At 48.9% G+C, this 23,267-nt stretch overlaps 1 protein-coding gene across 1 annotated transcript in view; it reads left to right on the top strand.

Moving 5' to 3' along the window:
* Positions 1-17,607, top strand: part of ZFYVE1 (zinc finger FYVE-type containing 1) — a 60,628-nt gene extending 43,021 nt beyond the window's left edge. The window contains exons 5-12 of the mRNA XM_045396664.2: positions 4,898-5,004; positions 7,477-7,585; positions 8,890-8,987; positions 9,080-9,197; positions 11,354-11,524; positions 12,105-12,285; positions 12,882-12,995; positions 15,941-17,607. Coding sequence (XP_045252599.1) covers positions 4,898-5,004; positions 7,477-7,585; positions 8,890-8,987; positions 9,080-9,197; positions 11,354-11,524; positions 12,105-12,285; positions 12,882-12,995; positions 15,941-16,173 — 1,131 coding nt within the window. The 3' untranslated portion in view covers positions 16,174-17,607. The remainder of the gene's footprint in view (positions 1-4,897; positions 5,005-7,476; positions 7,586-8,889; positions 8,988-9,079; positions 9,198-11,353; positions 11,525-12,104; positions 12,286-12,881; positions 12,996-15,940) is intronic.
* Positions 17,608-23,267: the final 5,660 nt, after the last annotated feature.

Below are 23,267 nucleotides of genomic sequence, written 5' to 3'. Positions count from 1 at the left end.
CCTCCCACCTCAGCTCAAGTAGCTAGGACTAATAGGCACATGCCACCATGCCTGGCTAATTTTTGTATTTTTTGTAGAGACAGGGTTTTTGCATGTTGCCCAGGCTGGACTCAAACTCCTGAGCTCAAGGTATCTGTCTGCCTTGGCCTCCCAAAGTGCTGGGATTACCAGGAGTGAGCCACTGTGCCCAGCCTTTATGTAATACCTTCTATATGTAGAAACTCTTGACGTTCCAATTCTGTCACATCGGGAAGCATTTATAAAGTATTTACAAAGTTATATTTTGTTGGAGTGTGATGTCATTGATTACAGAAGTGTGTCTATTTTGAGTCAGGAAATTCACTGCTAGCCCTTGATGACTGGGGCCAGCCCTACAGATACAATAGAAAGAGCCACACTGTTGTCAAGGCAACTAAAGTTCAAGATCATCTGGTCTCCAGGCAACCTTTTTCAGACTTGCTTCAGATGCTTTCCCAAGCTTTCTCGGGGTAGGTGGGCCCTTCCCTGTCTTTTCTTCCAGCTTTGGGATCTCAGGAGGAGGAGAGCCCAAGAAACTGTGGAATGATGTGAGGTTTGGAATTTTTGAACCTGCTAATAAGTATATGGATCAGGTGGTATGTAAAGAAAAATCAGGGCTGGGCGCAGTTGCTCACGCCTGTAATCCCAACATTTTTGCAGGCTAAGGCAGGTGGATCACTTGAGGTCAGGGGTTTGAGACCAGCCTGGCCAACATGGTGAAACCCTGTCTCTACTAAAAATACAAAAAATCAGCCGGGCATGGTGGCATGTGCCTGGAGTCCCACCTACTCGGGAGGCGGAGATTGCAGTGAGCCACGATCAGGCGACAAAGTGAGACTCTGTCTCAAAAAAAAAAAAAAAAAAAGAAGGAAAAGTTAATTAGATTCTAAAGGAAGACAGTTTCTCTCTACCCTCCTATCTAAAACATGCTGATGTTGGATTTTTTTTTTTTTTTTTTTAAACAGTTACTGTTACTTTCCCACACTCTTGATTCTTGTAAAGCCTCCTAAAACTTGTCAAGGTCTGATTCATTAGTCAGGCTGTGACTTGTGAACGAGTGAGATGCTTGTTCTCTTACCTCGTATGCAAGAGTGTGGGTGGCCAGCATCTGAAGGCTGGCTTGCCTGGAGTTCTTCTCTTTCTTATGTCATAAGAGGTTGCCTGTTACCTTGGATAACATAAGCCAACCGTTCATTTGTCTGGGGCAGGGAACGATGGCATATGTACTGTGGCAAATCAGGCTGCAGATTGTTTCACACCTTGCCTTGAGATACTTACAAATGCCCCCATTTCTCTGAAGAACTTTCAGAGAAGTGAACCAGGTCACTTGGGTTGAAACAGTAAGAACCTTATGCTGAATTGGATCCTAATTTCCCATTTACTGGGGGTTGGCATCCTCTGTGAATTCAGCCCAGCTGTTGCACTCATGCCAAATTTGATATTATTTGTCCTTAGGAAAACCAACACTTAGGCTTGCCTTTCAGTTACCTGTTTAAAAGGAAAACTCTGAGGCTAAAAATTGCTATTCTTGGCTGGGCGCAATGGCTCACGCCTATAATCCCAGCAGTTTGGAAGGCTGAGGCAGGAGAATGGCTTGAGTCCAGGAGACCAGCCCAGGCAACATAGTGAGACCCTGTCTCATTTAAAAAAATGAAAAAAAAAATTTTTTTTTCCTATTCTTTCTTTTTTTTAAAATAATAATTGATATTTTTTGGTGTTCCCTATACCTTCTATAGTGGCTTCTATATTCCTTAGCTGTCTCCTCTTTTTTTTCTTTCTGTATCATCTCATTAGATACTTCAGTGTCTTGGCCAGGCACGGTGGCTCACGCCTGTAACCCCAGCACTTTGGGAGGCTGAGTTGGGTGGATTACTTGAGGTCAGGAGTTCGAGACCAGCCTGGCCAACATGGTGAAACCCTGTCTCTACTAAAAAAAAAAAAAAAAAAAAAAATTATCCAGACATGGTGGTGGGGGCCTGTAATCCCAGCTACTTGGGAGGCTGACGCAGGAGAATCGCTTGAACCAGGAGGCAGAGGTTGCAGTGAGCCGAGATCAAGCCACTGCACTCCAGCCTGGGTGATGGAGTGAGACTCTGTCTCAATAACAAAACAAAAACAAACAAAAAGTATTGGGGCTTGGTGGCATGTGCCTGTGGTCCAGCTACTTAGGAGGCTGAGGGAGGAGGATTGCTTGGGCTTAGGAGGGTGATGCTGCAGGGAGCTGTGAACCTGCCACTGCACTCCAGCCTGGGTCACAGAGTGAGACTCTGTCTCAATAAAAAACCTCCCTTTTCCCATCAGGCTGAGGCAGGAGAATCGTTTGAACCTGGGAGGCGGAGGTTGCAGTGAGCCAAGATCATGCCATTGCACTCCAGCCTGGGTGACAGGGCGAGTTCTGTACATATCTGTTTGAGAAACAACCTGGAAAGTTATTGGTAATTTGGCCAGTTAGGGAGTAGTTAGCCTTAAATTTGAGAGGACCTTTGGGGATGGGATGAAAGAAGCCTAGGGCAAAGGCAGGGCCAAGAGAGGAGGAGGGCAAAGGTTGGTTTGTGAAGGGGAGTTGGTATGGTGCACTTATTCCGGCAGTTCTAGCTGAGTACCTGTTAGTACCTTTGCTAGGATTTGCAGGAGGATGCAAAGGTAGGAAGCTGCTTTCACAGTATATATGATCTAGTCCTGGAGATAAATACAGCAGGCCCATAGCTTCGCATCATTGCCTAATTACTTAATACCGAGTTACAGTATTGAGTACAATGGGCCTTCAGAAAAGGCAGAGTGATGTGGTTGAAGAGGCTTCACTGGAAGAGGTGAGACCACAAACATCCCTGAAGAGTGGGTCTCGTGCAGAAGCAGGACAGAGAATGCTGTATAGGCCGAGATGTATAGGCCGACGTGTAATTCCACTTGCCTTGCTTCTCATTTATTCTCAGCATTTCTATGTATTCATTAATACCCTCTTTCAAGATCTTCATGTTTTCACTTTTTTTTTTGAGACGGAGTCTCACCCTGTCACCTAGGCTGGAGTGCAATGGCATGATTTTGGCTCACTGCAACCTCTGCCTCTCGGGTTCAAACGATTCTCCTGCCTCAGCCTCCTGAGTAGCTGAGATTATAGGCGCCCGCCACTACGCCCAGCTAATTTTTGTATTTTTAGTACAGATGGGGTTTCACCATGTTGGCCAGGCTGGTCTCGAACTCCTGACCTCGTGATCCGCCCACCTCGGCCTCCCAAAGTGCTGGAATTACAGGCATGAGCCACCGTGCCCAGCCCCATGTTTTGACTCTTTACCAAAGTACCCCCAAGAAGTATAGGACTTATGCATTATTTGTCAGACCATTTTTTCGTTGTTCAAAGTGCAGGGTTGCCGCTTGGTCAGCCATCACTGACAGACGGTGTTCTATGGCCTCTGCAGTAGCCCTGCAGGACCTGAATGAGAGTGTCCTCAGGTGAGTTGTGTACCTTCAGTATGACCCACTCGTTGCCACTGTTCTGGTCCTACACCTGACCTGACTCAACATTGATATTATGTGCCTTTGTAGGGACTTGAGTTTGCAACTCCTGGTGTTAAGACTGCATTGGAAACAAGAAAAGGAACCTTGCATAAGAAGTTCTAATTGTTCAGCTGGGCACAGTGGCTTATACCTGTAATCCCAGCACTTTGGGAAGCCGAGGCGGGTGGATCACCTGAGGCCTAGAGTTCAAGACCAGCCTGGCCAACATGGTGAAACCCCATTCCTACTAAAAATACAAAAAATTAGCTGGGTGTGGTGGTGGGCACCTGTAATCCCAGCTACTTGGGAGGCTGAGGCAGGAGAATCTCTTGAACCCAGGGGGCAGAGGTTGCGGTGAGCCGAGATCACACCACTGCACTCCAGCCTGGGCAATAAGAGCAAAACTCTGTCTCAAAAAAAAAAAAAATGAAGTTCTGATTGTTCTTAGTTTAAAACCTAACCTGCCCTTTTCCCAGATCTCATTTAAAATTCTCTTCTGCCCTTTTACTGAAGGAAGTAACATCTTGTCCTTTTGTTTAGGCTCCTTTCCCTTATTTTCCCTTGAATAATGCCTGGCTGCCTCACACTGGGGCTGGGCTGAAAGTTAGAAGCTTGGAGCAGCATGTACTTAATGATTCCTAAAGCGTGGAAAGCGCCTGTCTGTAATTAGCCTGAGGAATACTTTCAATATCCAGTGATAAGTGAAGATAGGGTTAGGAATGGAAGCTACATTTCAACCTGAAATTTTCAGTTTGCTTTGTGGATATGTTATCTTCTTGGCATTTATTTTGGCCATTTGCTGTCCTTTGGGTAATGTCTGTTTTGGGGGTTGGTAGAGTTGATAAATGACTGGCAAACACTATAATCATTCTTCTTGTTTTTTTTTTTTTTTTTTCTGCTGACATTTTTCCTACTTTGAGTTTGTCTATGGCCTAGTAAACTCCAAGTGAGTGCCTGTGGTTATAACTGGGATAGAAGCCCAGGAAACTCACAGATCACATCTGGGCTCTGCCTGTGGCCTAAGGAGGAGCCGTCCTCATGAGTCTGGGTTTCTTGGTCCCAGCCTCACATAGATGAAATGGGCATCAGTCATTATTTGTGGTGGTCTTGAATAAAAGACTGAGTGGTGTGAGGTGTTTATCACCTGCGAGGCATTTAGGGGAGAACAGTAACTTTGCTTATCTTGACCCCTTGGGGAATGGGCTGATTCTTTGCAAGGATTCCCATGGTAAGGACTGATGTGAGTTGGTAAGGTCAAGGGTAATGAGCAGAAGTTACTGGATTTCCTTTGTGCCTGTGTTGCTTGTACGGTGTCTGCAGAAGGGGGCCAAAGTGCGGAGCTCTCTGCCGAGTGCCATCACATGTCACCTTCCCTCCTTGGCAGGCACTGAGCGACCGCTTCAGCGGTGAGATCCCCGATGACCAGATGGCGCACAGCTCCTTTTTTCCAGATGAGTACTTCACCTGCTCCTCCTTGTGCCTCAGCTGTGGGTAAGTAAGGCTGCTCCCGACCCCATACCTTGAGAATAGAGCCTTTGAGTGGTGCTTCCTAGACTTCGGTGTGTATGCACATCCCCTGGGGTCTTGCTAAATTACAGGTTGTGATTTAAATTATCCAAAACGGTACACTCCCATGTTCCCACGAGATCCTGGTGGTCTAGGAACCACACTTCTGAGGTAGCAGGAGCTTGAAGGACACGTGGCTGTGAAGAATCTCCTGGAAACTCCAACTGGCATAGACGTGAAATTGGCCAGCTTCTGGTCTGGGAGGCTGTTAGGGCAGAAAACTCTGGGTTGCCTGCTTTTCTGTGTTTCTTCTACCAGAGCTTCCAGTCACTTACTCCTAGTATTCCAATTATTCAAGTGATATTTGAGTGCCCCCCTGTGCAAAGTACTATGGGTAGGATTCCTTTCATTATGAGAGCCAGTGTTTAGAGCACATTAGAATTTCTGGGGCGCTTTCAAAATTACCGAGGCCAGGGCACTACCTTCCGGGATTCTAACTGAGCGGGTTGTGTGTAGGACCTCTGCACTGGTAGGTTAAGATGCTCCTCAGGATTCTGAACTGCAGCCTGAGCTGAGGACATTGAGTTGGGACAGTACTTCTGAAACTTCATTGCATATGCATCACCTGGAGATTCTGTTAAGACGCAGATTCTGAATCGGGTCTGGGTGAAGCCTGAGATTCGGTGTTCCTGTCAAGCTCCCGGGCGATGGCTGTGCTGCTGGCCTGTGGACCGCACTTTGTTGTAGTTAGAACAGTGATCCACACATTTTAGCATGCATCAGAAAAACCTGAAGGGCAGGATCCCTGGGCACCCCTCCACAGTTTCTCATTCAGTAGGTCTGAGGTAGGGCCTGGGAGTTTGCATTTTAATAAATGTAGTAAACTCTCAGGTGATGCTGATGTTGTTCCTGGGGACCAGCCTTTGAGGATCACTGGGTTACTTTGAACTGTTGATGGCTGTTAAATCAGTGTAGTGACTTCACTGATGGGCCCCAGGGGATTTAAATGCATTATGTCGAGGTCAGATGGCAGTCTCCATGTCCTGGTAGACAGTCCCTCCCACTCTCTTCACTACCAAATTGTCTTCACTCCTACCAGAACCAGTGCCCCTGTCCTGCACACTTGCCGTTTTACAGGAGTAGACCTGACCTACATCTGTTATGAATGGTCATTTCACTTTGAGCCCTGTAGGCCACCTGCTGCATGCAGAACCACCTCTGGCCTTGGTGAAAAAAAGACCTGGCTCCTGGATTATACAGCCTGGGCAAGGGAGGGCTAAGGATTGTCCTGGAGAGTTCAGCGTGGAAAGGGGCGAGGGATGTTAGTTGCCAGTGTGACTTGCCTTCCTTTTTGCATGCCCCATGAGCCTAGAGGCTTAAGCACTGTTGGATCATTGCTTTCCCAGTGTGAGCCTCCTCAGGATTTCTGGAACTTTCCCATTGGAATCATAGTGAAATTCTAAAGTCCTGATCTCTGTTTTTGCATCGTCAGGATGGCAGAGCTCACTGTTCATTTGGAAGGCTTGTTCAGCCTAAGCCTCCCCTTAAAGCATTGCCAAATTTTGGGGTTGGTTTTCGTTTTGCATCTTGGCAGCCTGTTCTGGGTAAATGTTCCGTTTCTTCTTGTTTGGATTGTTTATGAGTCTTCTGAGAGCCATTCAGGTTTCCTCTCTGGTCAGGTTGGTATCTTCTGGCTCCTCCATTTCTGCTGAGGAGACAGGTAGTTTTTCCAAGAAGAGATTTCTGGGGTTTTTTGTCTGTTTGTTTTTGATATGGAGTCTCGCTCTGTTGCCCAGGCTGGAGTATAGCAACGTGATCTCTGCTCACCGCAACCTCTGCCTCCCGGGTTCAAGCGATTCTCCTGCCTCAGCCTCCTGAGTAGCTGGGATTACAGGCATGCGCCACTATGCCTGGCTAATTGTTTTGGTTTTTTTAGTAGAGATGGGGTTTCTCCATGTTGGTCAGGCTGGTCTCGAACTCAGTGCAACCCCCACCTCCTGGGTTCTAACGATTCTCCTGCCTCAGCCTCCGGAGTACCTGGGACTACGGGTGCCCGCCACCATGCCCAGCTAATTTTTGTATTTTTATTAGAGACGGCATTTCACCATGTTGGCCAGGCTGGTCTTGAACTTCTGACCTCAAGTGATCTGACCCCCTCGGCCTCCCAAAGTACTGGGATTACAGACATGAGCCACCGTGCCAGGCTGAGATTTCTTTTTCCCCCGTCTCCTCATACAAGGATAGTAGTCGCTGTACCTGTGTAGTGCTGTTGATTGCAAGTGTAACGCAGAGGCATGTGGGTTTCCGGCTACCCTTTCTGTGCTCAGCATCTGAGGCCCAGTTAGTAATCAAGGCCTGGTCTTAGCCTTGTGCCTGGCTCAGGGTCAGACTGTTCTGTATAAGTGGCACTGGCTCCTATCTTAGCCATCTCATTGTCAGTCTTTGGACTTCATTCAGGGTTGGATGTAAGAACAGCATGAATCATGGGAAGGAAGGAGTGCCTCATGAAGCCAAGAGCCGCTGCAGATACTCCCACCAGTATGACAACCGAGTGTATACCTGCAAGGTGAGTCCTCCGAGCTCCTCCCTGTGCCAGCAGCGGGCTTGCTGACCACCCTCTCTTTGGCAAGACTATCTTGGGGTCATTTTTTGCTGCATGCCGAAGTATTTGATATTCAAATGGGATATTTCTGGAACTTCTCTCCAGTTCTAATAAAAAGCACTCACATATCTTCGTTGGTGACAGTCCCTTTGTTTACTGTTTTAAGCTTATTTTCTCCTCATTCTGTTGAGCTTGTATGTAAGGGTCATTTACATCGAACATTCATTCTTTTTTTTTTTTTGAGACAGAGTCTTACTCTGCCAGCCAGGCTGGAGTGCAGTGGCACAATCTCGGCTCACTGCAACCTCCATTTCCCAGGCTGAAGCAGTTCTCCTGCCTGAGCCTCCTGAGTAGCTGGGATTACAGACATGTGCCAACATGCCCAGCTAATTTTTGTATTTTTAGTTGAGAAGAGGTTTCACCATGTTGGCCAGGCTGGTCTCGAACTCCTGACCTCAGATAATCCGCCCGCCTAGGCCTCCCAAAGTGCTGGGATTACAGGTGTGAGCCACCGCACCTGACCTTCTGAGACAGAGTCTCACTCTGTTGCCAGGCTAGAGTGCAGTGGCGCGATCTTGGCTCACTGCAACCTCCACCTCCCGGGTTCAAGTGATTCTCCTGCCTCAGCCTCCTGAGTAGCTGGGACTACAGGCACTCCCCACTATGCCCGGCTAATTTGCATATTTCTTTTTTAAATAGAGATGGGGTTTCACCATCTTGACCAGGATGGTCTTGATCTCTTGACCTCTTGATCTGCCTGCCTCAGCCTCCCAAAGTGCTGGGATTACAGACATGAGCCACCGCGCCCTGCCGAACATTCATTCTTAAGAGCAGAAGTGCTATTCAGGACACTAGGACACTAGTTTTGTATTGTCCTCTTGTCTGTGACAGGTATATAATTTAAACCCGGTTTCTGGGCCCGGGATGGACACACACTCAGTTCATTACCACTCTGGGCAATGACTTCTTGAGAGGAATGAACCTTCTTCTGAGGCACTAACTCCAGAGTCTGAACGTCTCTCAGCTGGTTTGGTTTGTGGAGAGTTGGGATGGATGTGGGGGGTGTGGTGTACATAGGAAAAGCTAGCAGAAGGCTGGGCATGGCGGATCACACCTGTAATCCCAGAAGGGGAGCCTTGGGAGGCTGAGGCGGGCGGATCGCTTGAGCCCAGGAGTTCACGACCAGCCTGGGCTGGTAAAACTCTGTGTCTATTAAAACAAACAAACAAAAGACAAACAATAAGCTAGCAGAGTGTTTCCTGTTTCAGGCCTGCTATGAGAGAGGCGAGGAAGTCAGTGTAGTTCCCAAAACATCTGCTTCCACTGACTCCCCCTGGATGGGTCTCGCAAAATATGCCTGGTCTGGGTGAGTTTAAACAACATGGCTAAAGGTTTTCTGGTGTGTTTGTCTCCCCAGGCACCTGGCTGGGTAACCGTATTGATTTGCCTTTCTTGTAGGTATGTGATCGAATGTCCTAACTGTGGCGTGGTCTATCGTAGTCGGCAGTACTGGTTTGGAAACCAAGATCCTGTGGATACGGTGGTGCGGACAGAGATTGTGCACGTGTGGCCTGGAGTAAGAACTGTTGGATTTCTCTGTTTTTCTTTATCTCGTGTCATTCAGTTTTTCATGTGTGGAGCCTGCTTAAAATTAAGCCATGAATTTCAGAATGTTGGTGGTTTAGAATGGCATGATCTGGAGAGCTTTTTTGTTCTCTAGACCTTTAATTGTTTTTATTTCTTCTTGCATATATATTAGAAGTACAACTTTAAATGAAATAAACCAAAAATCTATAGTTTTACTCCTTTGGCAAATAAAACATTTTCCATGTTCTACTTGTTCATTTTCTTTATGTGTATGTTTTTCTAGATGCAAATATAATTTACATGCCTTTTTCCTGCTTTTTTTTCTCATAACGCGATTTTATTTAGTTTTATTTGCACCTTTTTAAAAAAATCATTAAAATGCTAGTGACCATTTTTGTGTAAAAAAGCCATGTTTTTTGTTTTAGGAAATTTTCTTGAAGTATATTCTAAGAAGTGGGATTCCTATAGACCCTTAATCTTTTTTTTTTTTCTTTTTTTGAGACGGAGTTTCGCTCTTGTTCCCCAGGCTGGAGTACAGTGGTGAGATCTTGGCTCACTGCAATCTCCACCTCCCGAGTTCAAGTGATTCTCCTGCCTCAGCTTCCCAAGTCGCTGGGATTACAGGCATGACCACTGCACCCAGCTAATTTTGTATTTTCAGTGGATATGGGGTTTCTCCATGTTGGTCAGGCTGGTTTCAAACTCCCAACCTCAGGTGATCCGCCCACCTCGGCCTCCCAAAGTGCTGGGATTACAGGCATGAGCCACGGTGCCCGGCCTAATGATTATTTTTTAATTTGATTTTTGAATTCCAGATGTCAGAAATATAAATCTGTTTATGAGGCAGTGATATCATGCTTTCATTCTGCATTAAATCACTGTTCACACTTAGCATTGTCCATAAATCACAACAAATCCAAAACCTTTTCCTTTCATGCGAAAAAGACAAGTGATTTTCCCTGAGGGACTTATTTGACTCTGCGACATTGTCCTCGCTGGGTGATTCCTGAAGCCACCGTTCAGCCTAGTCCTACCTGCAGGTCCCCTCCTGAGCTTTCCTGGATCCTATAGGTACCATAAAACTGAAGATTTCCTTATTTTTCTCCTCCTTTTTCTGATTTTCAGGCCCACTGAAATCTGTTATTGTATAGTAGTCTCATTATTGGAGCCCACCTCCTTGGCGTAATGGTTTATGCCATTCTGTCCCAAGGATTTAACATGGCCTTATAGTGCGAAAGTAAAGGTGGTAAGATAGTTTATATTCCAGGAAAACAGGACTGCAGTAATTTACTGTCAGGTCACATTCCTCACAGTCCTTGAAGTTAGGAGGATACAGATGTCTTCCCTGCTGTTTGTTTGCTGGTTCATTCCTTCCTTCATTTATTCATTATTTCAGCATACATTGTTGTGTACCTTATGCCCAGCATTGAGCTACTATGCAAAATACAAAAATGAAAAAGAGTTATTGTCAGGGAGTTCAGAGTTTAACAGGGAGTCAGATACATAAATGGATATTGTACTTAGACACACAGAAATAGGATTCCTAGAGATGTCCAAGTATTAGAAGAACTGAGAGGAAAGATTCTTAACTAAGCCTGTGGTGGGGGGCCTCCTGGAGGAGGTGTCATCTCCTGTATTATATGGGCTTAGTAAGTCCTGAATTGAACAGCTACACATCAAATCTTTTTTTTTTTTTTTTTTTTTGAGATGGAGTCTCGTTCTGTTGCCCAGGCTGGAGTGCAGTGGCGCGATCTCAGCTCACTGCAAGCTCCACCCCCCGGGTTCACGCCATTCTCCTCCCTCAGTCTCCCATGTAGCTGGGACTACAGGTGCCTGCCACCATGCTTGGCTAATTTTTTTTTTTTGTATTTTTAGTAGAGACGGGGGTTTCACCGTGTTAGCCAGGATGGTCTCGATCTCCTGACCTCGTGACCCGCCTGTCTCGGCCTCCCATACACATAGATCTTATGGTCGCTTTGGAGAGAATAAAGCCAGAGGGATTCCTGGTGTGTCTCCGTTCTTCCCTGCCAGGGAGTTAATGGTTCTGAGTTGGCCACGGTGAGAGTGCAACTCACCAAACATCCCTCTTCCTCCTTCCTTTCACTCCCTTCTCAGAGCATGATGGAAGCCTGCTTTTCATTTCAGACTGATGGGTTTCTGAAGGACAACAACAATGCTGCCCAGCGCCTGTTGGACGGGATGAACTTCATGGCTCAGTCAGTGTCTGAGCTTAGCCTTGGACCCACCAAGGCTGTGACTTCCTGGCTGACAGACCAGATCGCCCCTGCCTACTGGAGGCCCAACTCCCAGATTCTGGTATGGTGTGGCAGGATGCCCCTCCACCCCTGGCACAGCCCATCCTGCCTAATGCCGCTTTGCCCTGTGCTAAGCTTATTGTGTGAGGGAGATGCAAACATTTTCTGCCAGTGCCGTGAGCTCTGTGAGTACTGGGAAGGGGAGGAGTCGTTGAGGCAGCCAGTTTTCTCTTTGTCCATTGATTTCCCTTCGTGTTTTCCTGCAAGTATTTTCTGTTTGGTGAGTTTTAGTTTCCTTGTGTGTGATGACCAGTGAATATTGCTTAGATATGTGAGAATCTGGAGGAAAAGGGGTCTTTAGGGGTTATTTAGGGTCATCCTCAGCTTGACCCATTAATGCTACAGCATCCATAGCAAGAGAGCACCCGGCTTCAACCCAGACACTTAGTGAAAGGAAACTCACTGCCCAGCAGGCTTCCTTTTCGCTCTCAGATAACGCGTTACTAGAAAGCTTTTGTCCTTGCTGAGCTAACACCACCTGCCTTAGTTTCTGCTTGCTCCAGGGTCTGGTTGACTTTCTCAGCTGAGCAGACATGGACCATACCTCCCTGCCTCTGTGTTTTGTTTTGGGCTTGGAACAGAGCTGCAACAAGTGTGCGACATCCTTTAAAGATAACGACACTAAGCATCACTGCCGAGCCTGTGGGGAGGGCTTCTGTGACGGCTGCTCATCAAAGACCCGGCCAGTGCCTGAGCGGGGCTGGGGCCCTGCGCCGGTGCGGGTGTGTGACAACTGCTACGAAGCCAGGAATGTCCAGTTAGGTAACGTGGGGCCTGGGAGCTGCAGGGGTGGAGGGGAGAACCTCCCGCCTCGGCCCTGGGTGCTAAGAACTGGATATCCAGACACCCTAATCCCGCTCCTACCCACATCTCCCTTGTGAGAGCACTTCTGGTGTCGGCCAGTCAGCCTCTACACTCCTTGTTAACAGCGTCCTGTGTGTGCTGTTCCTCAGGGGCTCGAACCTGTCCTGTGTTCTCAGCTGCAGAGGTGCTTCTGGGAGAAGGGAATGCACACATAGCGACTGAGTTCTGAAAAGGCTGCAGTGTTTACTAGAGATGGCTTAGACCAGTCTTCTCCTTTGAGAAGGTTCTAGTTTTTGCTCCTAGAACCTTTCTGCCTTAATTTAAAAGAAGGGTGATAAAGGAGCCCCGGAAGGTTGCAGATAAAGGACTAACAGATGTCATCTAATTTCAGGGTCTGGGCCGACCTGACCCACAGTGCAGACCCTTCCCATAGTTGCAGGACAGCACAGTGGTGTCTGGGATCAGAAGCCAGAAGCGTTCTGCTGTTGGTCCCTGAGTTTTCCATTTGGGAGAGGACTTCGAGGTGACAGCTTTTCCTTTATTATTGTCTACAGCTATTACCGAGGCACAGGTGGACGATGAAGGTGGGACACTCATTGCGCGGAAGGTGGGCGAAGCCGTGCAGAACACTCTGGGAGCTGTGGTGACGGCCATTGACATACCACTAGGTGGGCCCGCCAGTGCTTCTCTGGGGTGTAGCGGATGTGGGTTGCGGGGTTTCGGGTGCCCTGGGCACTCACTTTGTAGAGGCTTGCCAACCTATATTGAGATGGGCGGTAAGGAATCAATTACACAACGCCACACATTTGCTTACTTCTGCTGAATGCCTTAGTAGTTTCCTGTTTATTCCTGGAGGCCATATTCTCTTACAGCATCTAGTGCTGTGTAACAAGCTACCTTAAAATGTAAAGGCTTAAAACAACCATTTTTGATGTCGTTGTAGGTCTAGAAGTCAGGAAGGGTAATTACTCAGCTTCAGGTGGCATTGCCTCTAGTTACTACCTGATATTCCAGGGTGGCAGCTGGAGTGGTCTGGTCTCAAGGGTCCAAGCTGACCTCACTTACAAGCTGGGTGCTTTGGCAGGGACAGTTAGGTTGTGTGTAGCAGAGCCTCACCCGCTCTGTGTATCCTCCAGGCCTCTTCAGTGGTTCTTTTGGCACTTCTTAAGTGATGTCAGGGTTCCAGGAGCTAATGTTTCAAGAGACAGAAAGTGGAAGCTGCCCATCTCTCTCTCTGTTTTTTTTTTTTCGAGATGGAGTCTCCCTCTGTCACCCAGGCTTGAGTGTAGTGGTGCGATCTTGGCTCACTGCAACCTTCGCCTTCTGGGTTCAAGCGATTCTCCTACCTCAGCCCCCTGAGCAGCTGGGATTACAGGCACGTGCCACCATGCCCAGCTAATTTTTGTATTTTTAGCAGAGACGGGGCTTCACCATGTTGACCACACTGGTCCCAAACTCCAAACTCAAGTCATCCACTCACCTCTGCCTCCCAAAGTGCTGGGATTACAGGCGTGAGACACTGCGCCCGGCTGAAGCTGCACATCTCTTAAGGCCTAGGACTGCAGACGGGCACTTCTGCTGTCATCTCCTGGAGTCTGCTGCGGTCACAGGGCTTGCCTAGATTCAAGGGAAGGGGCAGGAGTGTCAAAGATGGAAAGTGGGTCAAAGATTCTATGGCTGTCTTTAATCTGTCACACCAGCCAGACTGTTAGTAGTTTAAGATTTAAAATAGCTGGCTGGGCGTTATGGCTCAGGCCTGTAATCCCAGCACTTTGGGAGGCCGAGGCAGGCGGATCATGAGGTCAGGAGATCCAGACCATCCTGGATAACACGGTGAAACCCCGTCTCTAAAATACAAAAAAATTAGCTGGGTGTGGTGGCGGGCACCTGTAGTCCCAGCTACTCGGGAGGCTGAGGCAGGAGAATGGCGTGAACCTGGGAGGCAGAGCTTGCAGTGAGCTGAGATGGCGCCACTGCACTCCAGCCTGGACAACAGAGCGAGACTCCATCTCAAAAAAAAAAAAAAAGATAGCTCCCCAGCCCTGGATGTGAGAGGGGTCTTTGTATTCAGGATGGCGAGGTGGAGAGGGAGGGAAATCAACCAGTGCATGGCGGGCTTAGGCAAGGCTGGTCAGGCCTGGGACAGCGTGGCACATCGTAGGGGAGCAAGCAAAAGTGGGTAGTGATGAAAATGGCCTGGAGCAGATTTCCTCGTTGCGGCTCACAAAGTGAGTAGATGACGTAGGAACTGCTGGATGTGCCCAAGCTTAAATCTCAGGTTGCGTCTGTCCTCAGGGGTACCTGGGAGAGGCAAGGACTGTCCTTGGCACAGAAGGCACAGCATAGCCTGCTGGCTGTCCTTACCAAGTGCTCCCATCCTGAGCGCCCACAGGGTGTTGAGTACCAGGCCAGTATGTCAGGCATGTTCTTTCTTCTCATCCTCATCACAGCTCTTGAAGGTGGGTTGTTAAAGATGAGTAAGCCCCTGAGAGTTTAGCTAACCTTTCTTTCTTTCTTTCTTTTTTTTTTGAGACTGACTCTCGTTCTTTTGTCCAGGTTGGAGTGCAGTGACGTGATCTTGGCTCACTGCAACCTCCACCTCCCAGGTTTAAGCCATTCTCATGCCTCAGACTCCCAAGTAGCTGGGGTTACACCACCATGCCTGGCTAATTTTTGTGTTTTTAGTAGAGACAGAGTTTCACCATGTTGGCCAGACTGGTCTCGAACTGCTGACCTCGAGTGGTCCGCCCACCTCTGCCTCCCAAAGTGCTGGGATTATAGTTGTGAGCCACCATGCCCAGCGTTAGCTAACCTTTCTTAATCCAGCAGCTGCTGATTAACCTGATCTCAATAGAACTGGAATTTGAGTGTCTGACTCTAGAGCCCAGGCTTCCTTATAGTTCTTCCAGGGGTTCTTAGCATGGCTGCCCCTCCAGTTTACAAAGAGGGCTTCAAAGATATATAAGTATCAAGGAGCTGGGTATGGGAGTGCATGCCTATAATCCCAGCTACTTGGGAGGCTCAGGCAGGAGGGTCCCTTGAGTCCCAGGAATTTGAGACCAGCCCTGTCACACAAGAGAAAGAAAGGGCACGGTGGCTCATGCCTATAATCTTAGGCCTACAATCCCAGCACTTTGGGAAGCTGAGATGGTCAGATCACTTGAGGCCAGGAGTTCGAGACCAGCCTGGACAACATGGTGAAACCCTGTCTCTACAAAAATCAGCCAGGTGTGGTGGTGCACGCCTACAGTCCCAGCTACTTGGGAGGCTGAGGTGCGAGGATTGTTTGAACCCAGGAGGTAGAGGTTGTGAGCCGAAATCGTGCTACTGCACTCCAACCTGGGCGACAGAATGAGACTCTGATTCCAAAAAACTTTTAAAAATGAGAAAAAAGAAAAAGGAAAAGGGAAAATCAGTGCCTGTGCTACAGCCCCAAAGACTCTGATCTGGATATGAGTGGCAGAGCCTGGGCATCTGCATTTTTAAAAAGCTCTGGCAGCGGTTCTGCGTACAGTTGGGATTATAAGCCAGTAAGCATCTGAGGATGCCCTCTTCCTAGTTGGGCCTTGGGGTATTGGGCTTTGGGTGTCCTGACCATTGTTCCCTGCTACAGGTCTGGTCAAGGACGCGGCCAGGCCTGCGTACTGGGTGCCTGACCACGAAATCCTGCACTGCCACAACTGCCGGAAGGAGTTCAGCATCAAGCTCTCCAAGCACCACTGCCGGGCCTGCGGACAGGGCTTCTGTGACGAGTGCTCCCACGACCGCCGGGCTGTCCCTTCTCGTGGCTGGGACCATCCCGTCCGAGTCTGCTTCAACTGCAATAAAAAGCCCGGTGACCTTTAACCCCAGCCCCCTCTCCAAGTCCTTCACAATTCCTTAGGTTCTCAGGGTTAGAAACAGTCTCGCGAGGTAGGCCCTCCTCCCGGTCACCTGCTGTGGTGTGTGTCCTCTCCTCTCCGCATCCCAGGGCCACTTTCCCTTAATGGAGGTGAGCCTGGCGGCAGGCCCGAAGGCATGAACCCCTCAGGGCAGGGGACTGAGCAACTCAACACAAAGGGGAATGAACCTGAATCTGTTGCATTTATTTCAGTTAAAAATAATGAATATATATGTGTATATATCTCTCTCATATATACATATGAAAGGCACTCGGGGCATATCGAGGCTGCTGCTGGCTGCGAAGACGTCACACAGTGGCCCCCGCACAGGGTGAGGTGGCAGTGGCAGCACGTCTTCCTCACGAGCCGAGCCAGGTCCACGGCCACCGCGTGGCTGGCCCCTTCCTCTGCTGCTGTTGGAGCCTTGGAAGCCTCTGCTGTCCTTGGCTCTTCCCTCCATGCCTGTCAGCTGCCTGGGGAGTGAGCCTCCCAGGTCCTTCCTGCCTGAAACGGCCTGAAGGGAATGCTCCCTGGGTCTCCTGGGAGTCGAATCCCAATTCTTGGCTTAAGCCTGTTTTAGTCAGAGACCACCCAACTTAGTGTGCAGGTCACCAGAGTGGGTGGAGGGTCAGAGGTCGGGTCTTCAGCCCTGAGAAGTGGAAATGCAGGGGCTGTGCTGTCACTGGTCCCCCAGGGGATGGCAAGGAAGGAACTGAGCCTTCCCCAGCAGGGCTTCCTGCCCCGACGCTTCTTTCTCCACTTGGCTTTTCCCAAGAGGCGGCACCCAGCTCCTCAATCGAAGCACCCGCCTCCCCCACCTCAGCCCCCTCGAGCCCACCGTCTGCTTCTGAGTGTCGCACTAGGATTTTCATTGCTTATTTTAAAGTGTCTTAATCCTTTGTTCCCCGACACATAACCCCTCTAGCTCTCGGAGGGGCGATCATGAGAAACCTTCCAGGGAAACAGAGCACAGGATGGACTGTTAGTTGTTTTTAAAAGTCTATATATAATTTCAACAGATCATAAAGAAAAAATTTATCTCTTTGGTCCTTGCAAGAGAAGTCAAAGGAACTTTTGTTTCTCCTCAAGAGCCTGGACATCTCTGTCTGTCGTGACTGGAAAGAGCCCGTTGTGCTGAAATCTGTCATCATGGTGGGTTTGATCTTCAGTGGCCAAACATGAAGAATTAAAGTGTAATTCTTGACTGAACTGGTGGATGGGTTGAGCTTTAGGGAAGCGTATGGCGGTCATTCCTGGCGCGCGTATCGGTGTGACATGAGCCCTGGAGTGTGTCGTCCCTCTCAGCCCTGCTCCTTCTGCCTCCTGGGGCCCAGTGACTGGGGCCCTGCTCTAGAACTGTGTACCATCCAATTCGCCATCATAAAGGAATCTTCCTGCATCTCGACTGTGCTGGCTCTTTCCTCTCATTCCATCAGTGCCTTCTGGCCACCGTCTCTCTCCAGCTGATGGTGGCTTTCGAAGCAGAGGCCAAGGAAGTGGCGTGTTTCTAGGGGGGTAATATTTTACCTGCAAATACTGCAGTCTATTACTCTGACAAGTAAAACGTTTTCAAAACCGTAGCCAGCCAGGCGTGGTGGCTCATGCCTGTCATCTCAGCACTTTGGGAAGCCGAGGTGGGGGGAATCACTTTAGGTCAGGAGTTCGAGACCAGCCTGAGCAACATGTAGAAACCCCGTCTCTACTAAAAATACGAAAAATTAGTTGAGTGTGGTGACGCATGCCTGTAGTCCCAGCTACTCGGGAGGTTGAGGCAGGGGAATTGCTTGAACCCAGGAGGCGGAGGTTGTGCTGAGCTGAGATTGCACCATTGCACTCTAGCCTGGGCAACAAGAGTGAAACTCTGTTAAAACAAAACAAAACAAACAAACACCATAGCCAAGTACCCCTAAACCATGATCCTGTGGAGTGGATGTCAGTCTCATGACCACAGCCTGTTGTCCCCAGCCCTTTGCTAGATAGCATGCCCCACCCGGACCAGAGCTTTGAGCTTGTCATGAATCTTCCTTTATGTAGGGAAGGCAATAGCTTACGGTCATGGAATTCTCTGTAGTGACCAGAGGGCCCCCACATTCTCACTCATTACTTATCCTGTACTTAGAGCTGTTCCTCAGGCCTTTCTGCAACCGGGGTCACCCGGCAGACCCCCTTTCTACAGCCGTGGCATTGGCTGAGCAAGGCTCAGCGGTAGCGGTTTCACAGCTTGGGTTCTCCGGGTTACAATCTGGCAGCTGTCGTGTCAGGGTCTGTTGAGGAATCCTCTTGCACAGTAGAAGAGATGGGGTATTAGTCCTGATTTTCTCTCCCTCGGTTTAAAATACATAGTCCTGGCTAGGCGCGGTCACTCATGCCTGTAATCCCCACATTTTGGGAGGCCAAAGTGGGCGGATCACTTAAACCCAGGAGTTCGAGACCAGCCTGGGCGACGTGGTGAGTGAACCCTGTCCCTACCAAGAAAACCAACCCCTCCCCGCAAAAAAGCTGGGTGTGGCAGCGCACGCCTGTAATTCCAGCTACTCGGGAGGCTGAGGTAGGAGGATTGCTTGAGCCTCAGCGATGCCCCAGTACTCCAGCCCGGGTGACAGAGTGAGACCCTGTCTCAACACGATTGAACTATTATACATCTATAATTCAGCTTGATTTTCTCAAACAATGCTGCATAACCAATCAGCACCCAGATTAAGAAACAGAACCTGGCTGTCCTCCAAGAACTCCTGGCCCCTCCGCCACCAGGAGTAACCACTGTCCTGACATGTAGTAACAGTTTCGTCCCCCTCCTTTTCAGGGGAGCCACGTAAAGGCTTTTAATCACTTTCTGGTTTAAAAGACTTGCTTATAGGTAGAGACAGTTGTTGAACATATCCCCGAGGGCTGTGACTGGAGATTGCAACTTGTGGCTGATGATGACGCAGTCTCCTGGTCAGTGAGACCGAGTGGGATCCTTACACATCCCTTGGGTTTAACTGCTGATTTATTTGGGAACCGGAAGAGCAAAGGGAACCAGCCTTTAGGTGCCTGTTACGTGCCTTGCACTATGCTAGGAGCTTTACATGGTTAATTCTCACAACCACACTGGAGGTCCGCAGTAGGGTTCTTGTCTTACAGCCGAAGACACTGGCTCCTGAGGATCAGAACCCAGTGTTGCCGGGCACACTCCAAGCTGGCCTGAGTCCAGGCAGCCCCAGACCCCTTCTATCATCGTCGCACTGTAGAGCTTCTCCCCGTTTTCCTTCCCCTTCATGGCTTGTGAGTTCTTTCGCATTTCCAGGTAAAGTCAGTATCTTCTCCTTAGGAGGAAAGGTAAGAATCAAGGTACCTGCTAGTGTGGTCAGCAAGCTTAGCGTTGATCATTTCCATTGGCCTTGGATATTCTCGTGGCCGAGGGCAGTAACACTTTTTCACTAAAAGCAACTTTATCTTTCACTAAAAAGACTCACTGGCTGAGAGATTAAGCAACTTGATCTAGCCTGTAACACGAGCTAAGCTTCCAATTTTTTTTTTTTTTTTTTTTTTTTTAGTTTTACAGGGATAGGGTTTTGCCATGTTGCCCAGGCTGGTCTTGAACTCCTGGCTCAAGCAATCTGCTGCCTTGGCCTCCCAAAGTGCAGGGGATACAGGCATGAGCCACTGCTTCTGGCCAGCTTCCAATTGTTTAAAAAAAAAAATCTGATTTAATGTTAATTTTGCAGCTATATTTGCATTTTCCATTTCAGACCCACCACCATTAGGGAGAGACAATGGAACCCACAATCATAGTCTTGTAATTATTCTCATCATGAAAAATATGTTTTAGTTACTGTACAAAATCTGAGCATATTCTAACTCCTGACTCTTAAATTGCACCTGGTATAATTTTTTTTTTTTAATGTACTTTGGAAATCATCACATACTCATGAACACTAAAGCCTATAGGGTATGGGGTTTTATGGGATTAGATAATCTGTAATTTAGTGATAGGCTCATCTGACCAGAGCCATCTTTGACACTACCATTTGTAGACAGCGGGACCTGGAGTCCTCAAGTACATGATGCTGTACTGAGGGACTTATCCACTGCCACTTTTTTTTTTTTTTTTTTGAGACGGAGTCTCGCTCTGTCGCCCAGGCTGGAGTGCAGTGGCGCGATCTCGGCTCACTGCAAGCTCCGCCTCCCGGGTTCACGCCATTCTCCTGCCTCAGCCTCCCCGAGTAGCTGGGACTACAGGCGCCCACAACCGCGCCCGGCTAATTTTTTGTATTTTTAGTAGAGACGGGGTTTCACCGTGGTCTTGATCTCCTGACCTTGTGATCCGCCCGCCTCGGCCTCCCAAAGTGCTGGGATTACAGGCGTGAGCCACCGCGCCCGGCCGAACTGCCACTTTTTCAATGGCCATCTTAAACTGGCCATACCCTTAACTCTAGCCAGAATCTGACACTCTGGCATTATCCTTAGATAACTCCATTTCATGTCCAAAGGTACTGGAACTCGGCTGGGCACGGTGGCTCATGCCTATAATCCCAGCACTTTGGGAGGCTGAGGTGGGAGGTTCACTTGAGGCCAGGAGCTTGAGACCAGCCTGGGCAACATAGCAAGTCCCTGTCTCTATGAAAACAAACACAAGGCCGGGCGCGGTGGCTCAAGCCTGTAATCCCAGCACTTTGGGAGGCCGAGGCGGGTGGATCACGAGGTCAGGAAATCAAGACCATCCTGGCTAACATGGTGAAACCCCGTCTCTACTAAAAATACAAAAAACTAGCCGGGCGTGGTGGCGGGCGCCTGTAGTCCCAGCCACTCGGAGGCTGAGGCAGGAGAATGGCGTGAACCTGGGAGGCGGAGCTTGCAGTGAGCCGAGATCGCACCACTGCACTCCAGCCTGGGTGACACAGCGTGAGACTCCGTCTCAAAAAAAAAAAAAAGAAAAAAAAGAAAACAAACACAAAAATATTGCAACACAAGCAGAGCCTGAATGGATTTCCCATCCACCACGGCAACTCAGTTCTGACTGCCCTGGACTACCAGGAGCATTTGTGTCTGCGCACCTTTGCTCAGATTATGGCATCTACAGAGAATACCCTTTTCGGTATTGCAACAGCTGCTTTTGTTCACGTGAAGCCAAGAGTGCAAGCAGGCAGGCAGGTAGTAGGAGCAAGCAGGGAGACGTGAGCAAACATATGATAGCCAGGCCCAGGTCAGAAGGTACCGTGGGAGGCAGAGGCAGTGAGTCTTAAGGAAAGAGGGAGAGGCCGGGTGCGGTGGCTCAAGCCTGTAATCCCAGCACTTTGGGAGGCCGAGACGGGCGGATCACAAGGTCAAGAGATCGAGACCATCCTGGCTAACACGGCGAAACCCCGTCTCTACTAAAAAAAAAACACAAAAAATTAGCCGGGCGAGGTGGCGGCGCCTGTGGTCCCAGCTACTCGGGAGGCTGAGGCAGGAGAATGGCGGGAACCCGGGAGGCGGAGCTTGCAGTGAGCTGAGATCTGGCCACTGCACTCCAGCCTGGGCGACAGAGCGAGACTCTGTCTCAAAAAAAAAAAAAGAAAAAAAAAAAAAAAAAAAGGAAAGAGGGAGAAAAGGGGAAACTGTTGAACTGAACCCAAAAAGATCTTAAATGTCCAGAGGAACAGTAAGAAGCCCATTCTCCCCAACACAAGGGGCCTAATAGAGTCTTCAACGTCAGGAGGAGCCCCAGCTGGCTCTGCTGCATGTATCAGCAGACGACTTTGGGCAAATCACTCTCTTGAGATTCAGTCTTTTCTTCCGTAAAGTGTGGAAATTTACTTCCTAGGGTTGTAGAAATGAAAACAAAATCATGCTGGCAAAACACAAAATGGTTCATCTATCTTAACAAGTGTCTACTTGTGTCAAGTGCTGGGGAAACGGAACTTCCCCGAGGGGTCTTTTATGCTAAGCCTTAAAAGTGGGATTTTTCTGGACGAAAAGGAGTTGGGTGGCTCGAGTAGAGGCCCGGGCGTGTGGGGGACAGGCTTGAAACGTGGTGTCCCGAGAGCACCAGGTGTGAGGCAGAGATGGCGCAAGAGGATGGAGAGGCATATGAAGTCAGATCACAAAAGGCCACGCTATCTGAGGCACAGGAAGCCATCGAAAGCAAAGATCTAGAAAGATCATTCCTGTGACAGTACAGTGGATGGACTGGAGAGGACAGACTTAGAGTGGGACCAGAGCCTTTTAGCAACATGTACAAATGGAGAAATCAAGAAGAAATGGAGTTTAGCCTGAAATTGTTTGTGGGGATGGTTAGGTGGAAGATTTAGACCAGGACAGATCTAGGGTTGACAGGTAATAGGGAGGGGCTGACTTGGTCTTAGATGAAGGATGCTGCTGTGTGAGGAACCTTGTTGGGGACACCTAGGAGGCTGGCAGTACCCTCCAAACCATGTTGGGCCAGTTGGAGTGTAGGGTGTCCACAGCAACATGGGACAGGAGGCAGTATTTATTTGTGGGCTTTTTTTTTTTTTTTGGAGATGGAGTTCTCACTCTGTTGCCCAGGCTGGAGTGCAGTGGTGTGATCTCGGCTCACTGCAACCTCCGCCTCCAGGGCTCAAGGGATTCTCCTGCCTCAGCCCCCTGAGTAGCTGAGATTACAGGCGTGGACCACTACGCCTGGTTAATTTTTGTATTTTCAGTAGACACGGGGTTTCACCACGTTGGTCAGGTTGGTCTTGAACTCCTGACCTCAAGTGATCTGCCCGCCTTGGCCTCCCAAAGTGTTGGGATTACAGGCGTGAGCCACCGCACCCAGCCAGTATTTGTGGGCATTTTTGATAACCAGTGTGAGCCATTCATTGTTGTCACTAGAAGGCTGTAAGTAAGCAAACACTGAGCTAGTTAGCAAGGGGTCTGTCACAGCTCCGTGCTGCCGTCACAATCACCTGCTCATTTGCTACCTTTCATTGTCACCTGGGGAGGAGGGCAAAATGGAAAATCCTTCAAGGTCAGGCACGATGGCTCACCCTGTAATCCCAGTGCTTTGGGACGCCAAAGTGAGTGGATGGTGTGAGGCCAGGAGTTCTAGACCAGCCTGAGCAACATGGCAAAATC

This window comes from Macaca fascicularis, chromosome 7 (genome assembly GCF_037993035.2).
Source record: "Macaca fascicularis isolate 582-1 chromosome 7, T2T-MFA8v1.1".
NCBI lineage: Eukaryota > Metazoa > Chordata > Mammalia > Primates > Cercopithecidae > Macaca > Macaca fascicularis.
The sequence above is the reverse complement of the archived record's forward strand: the minus strand, read 5'-3'. Positions and strand labels throughout refer to the sequence as shown.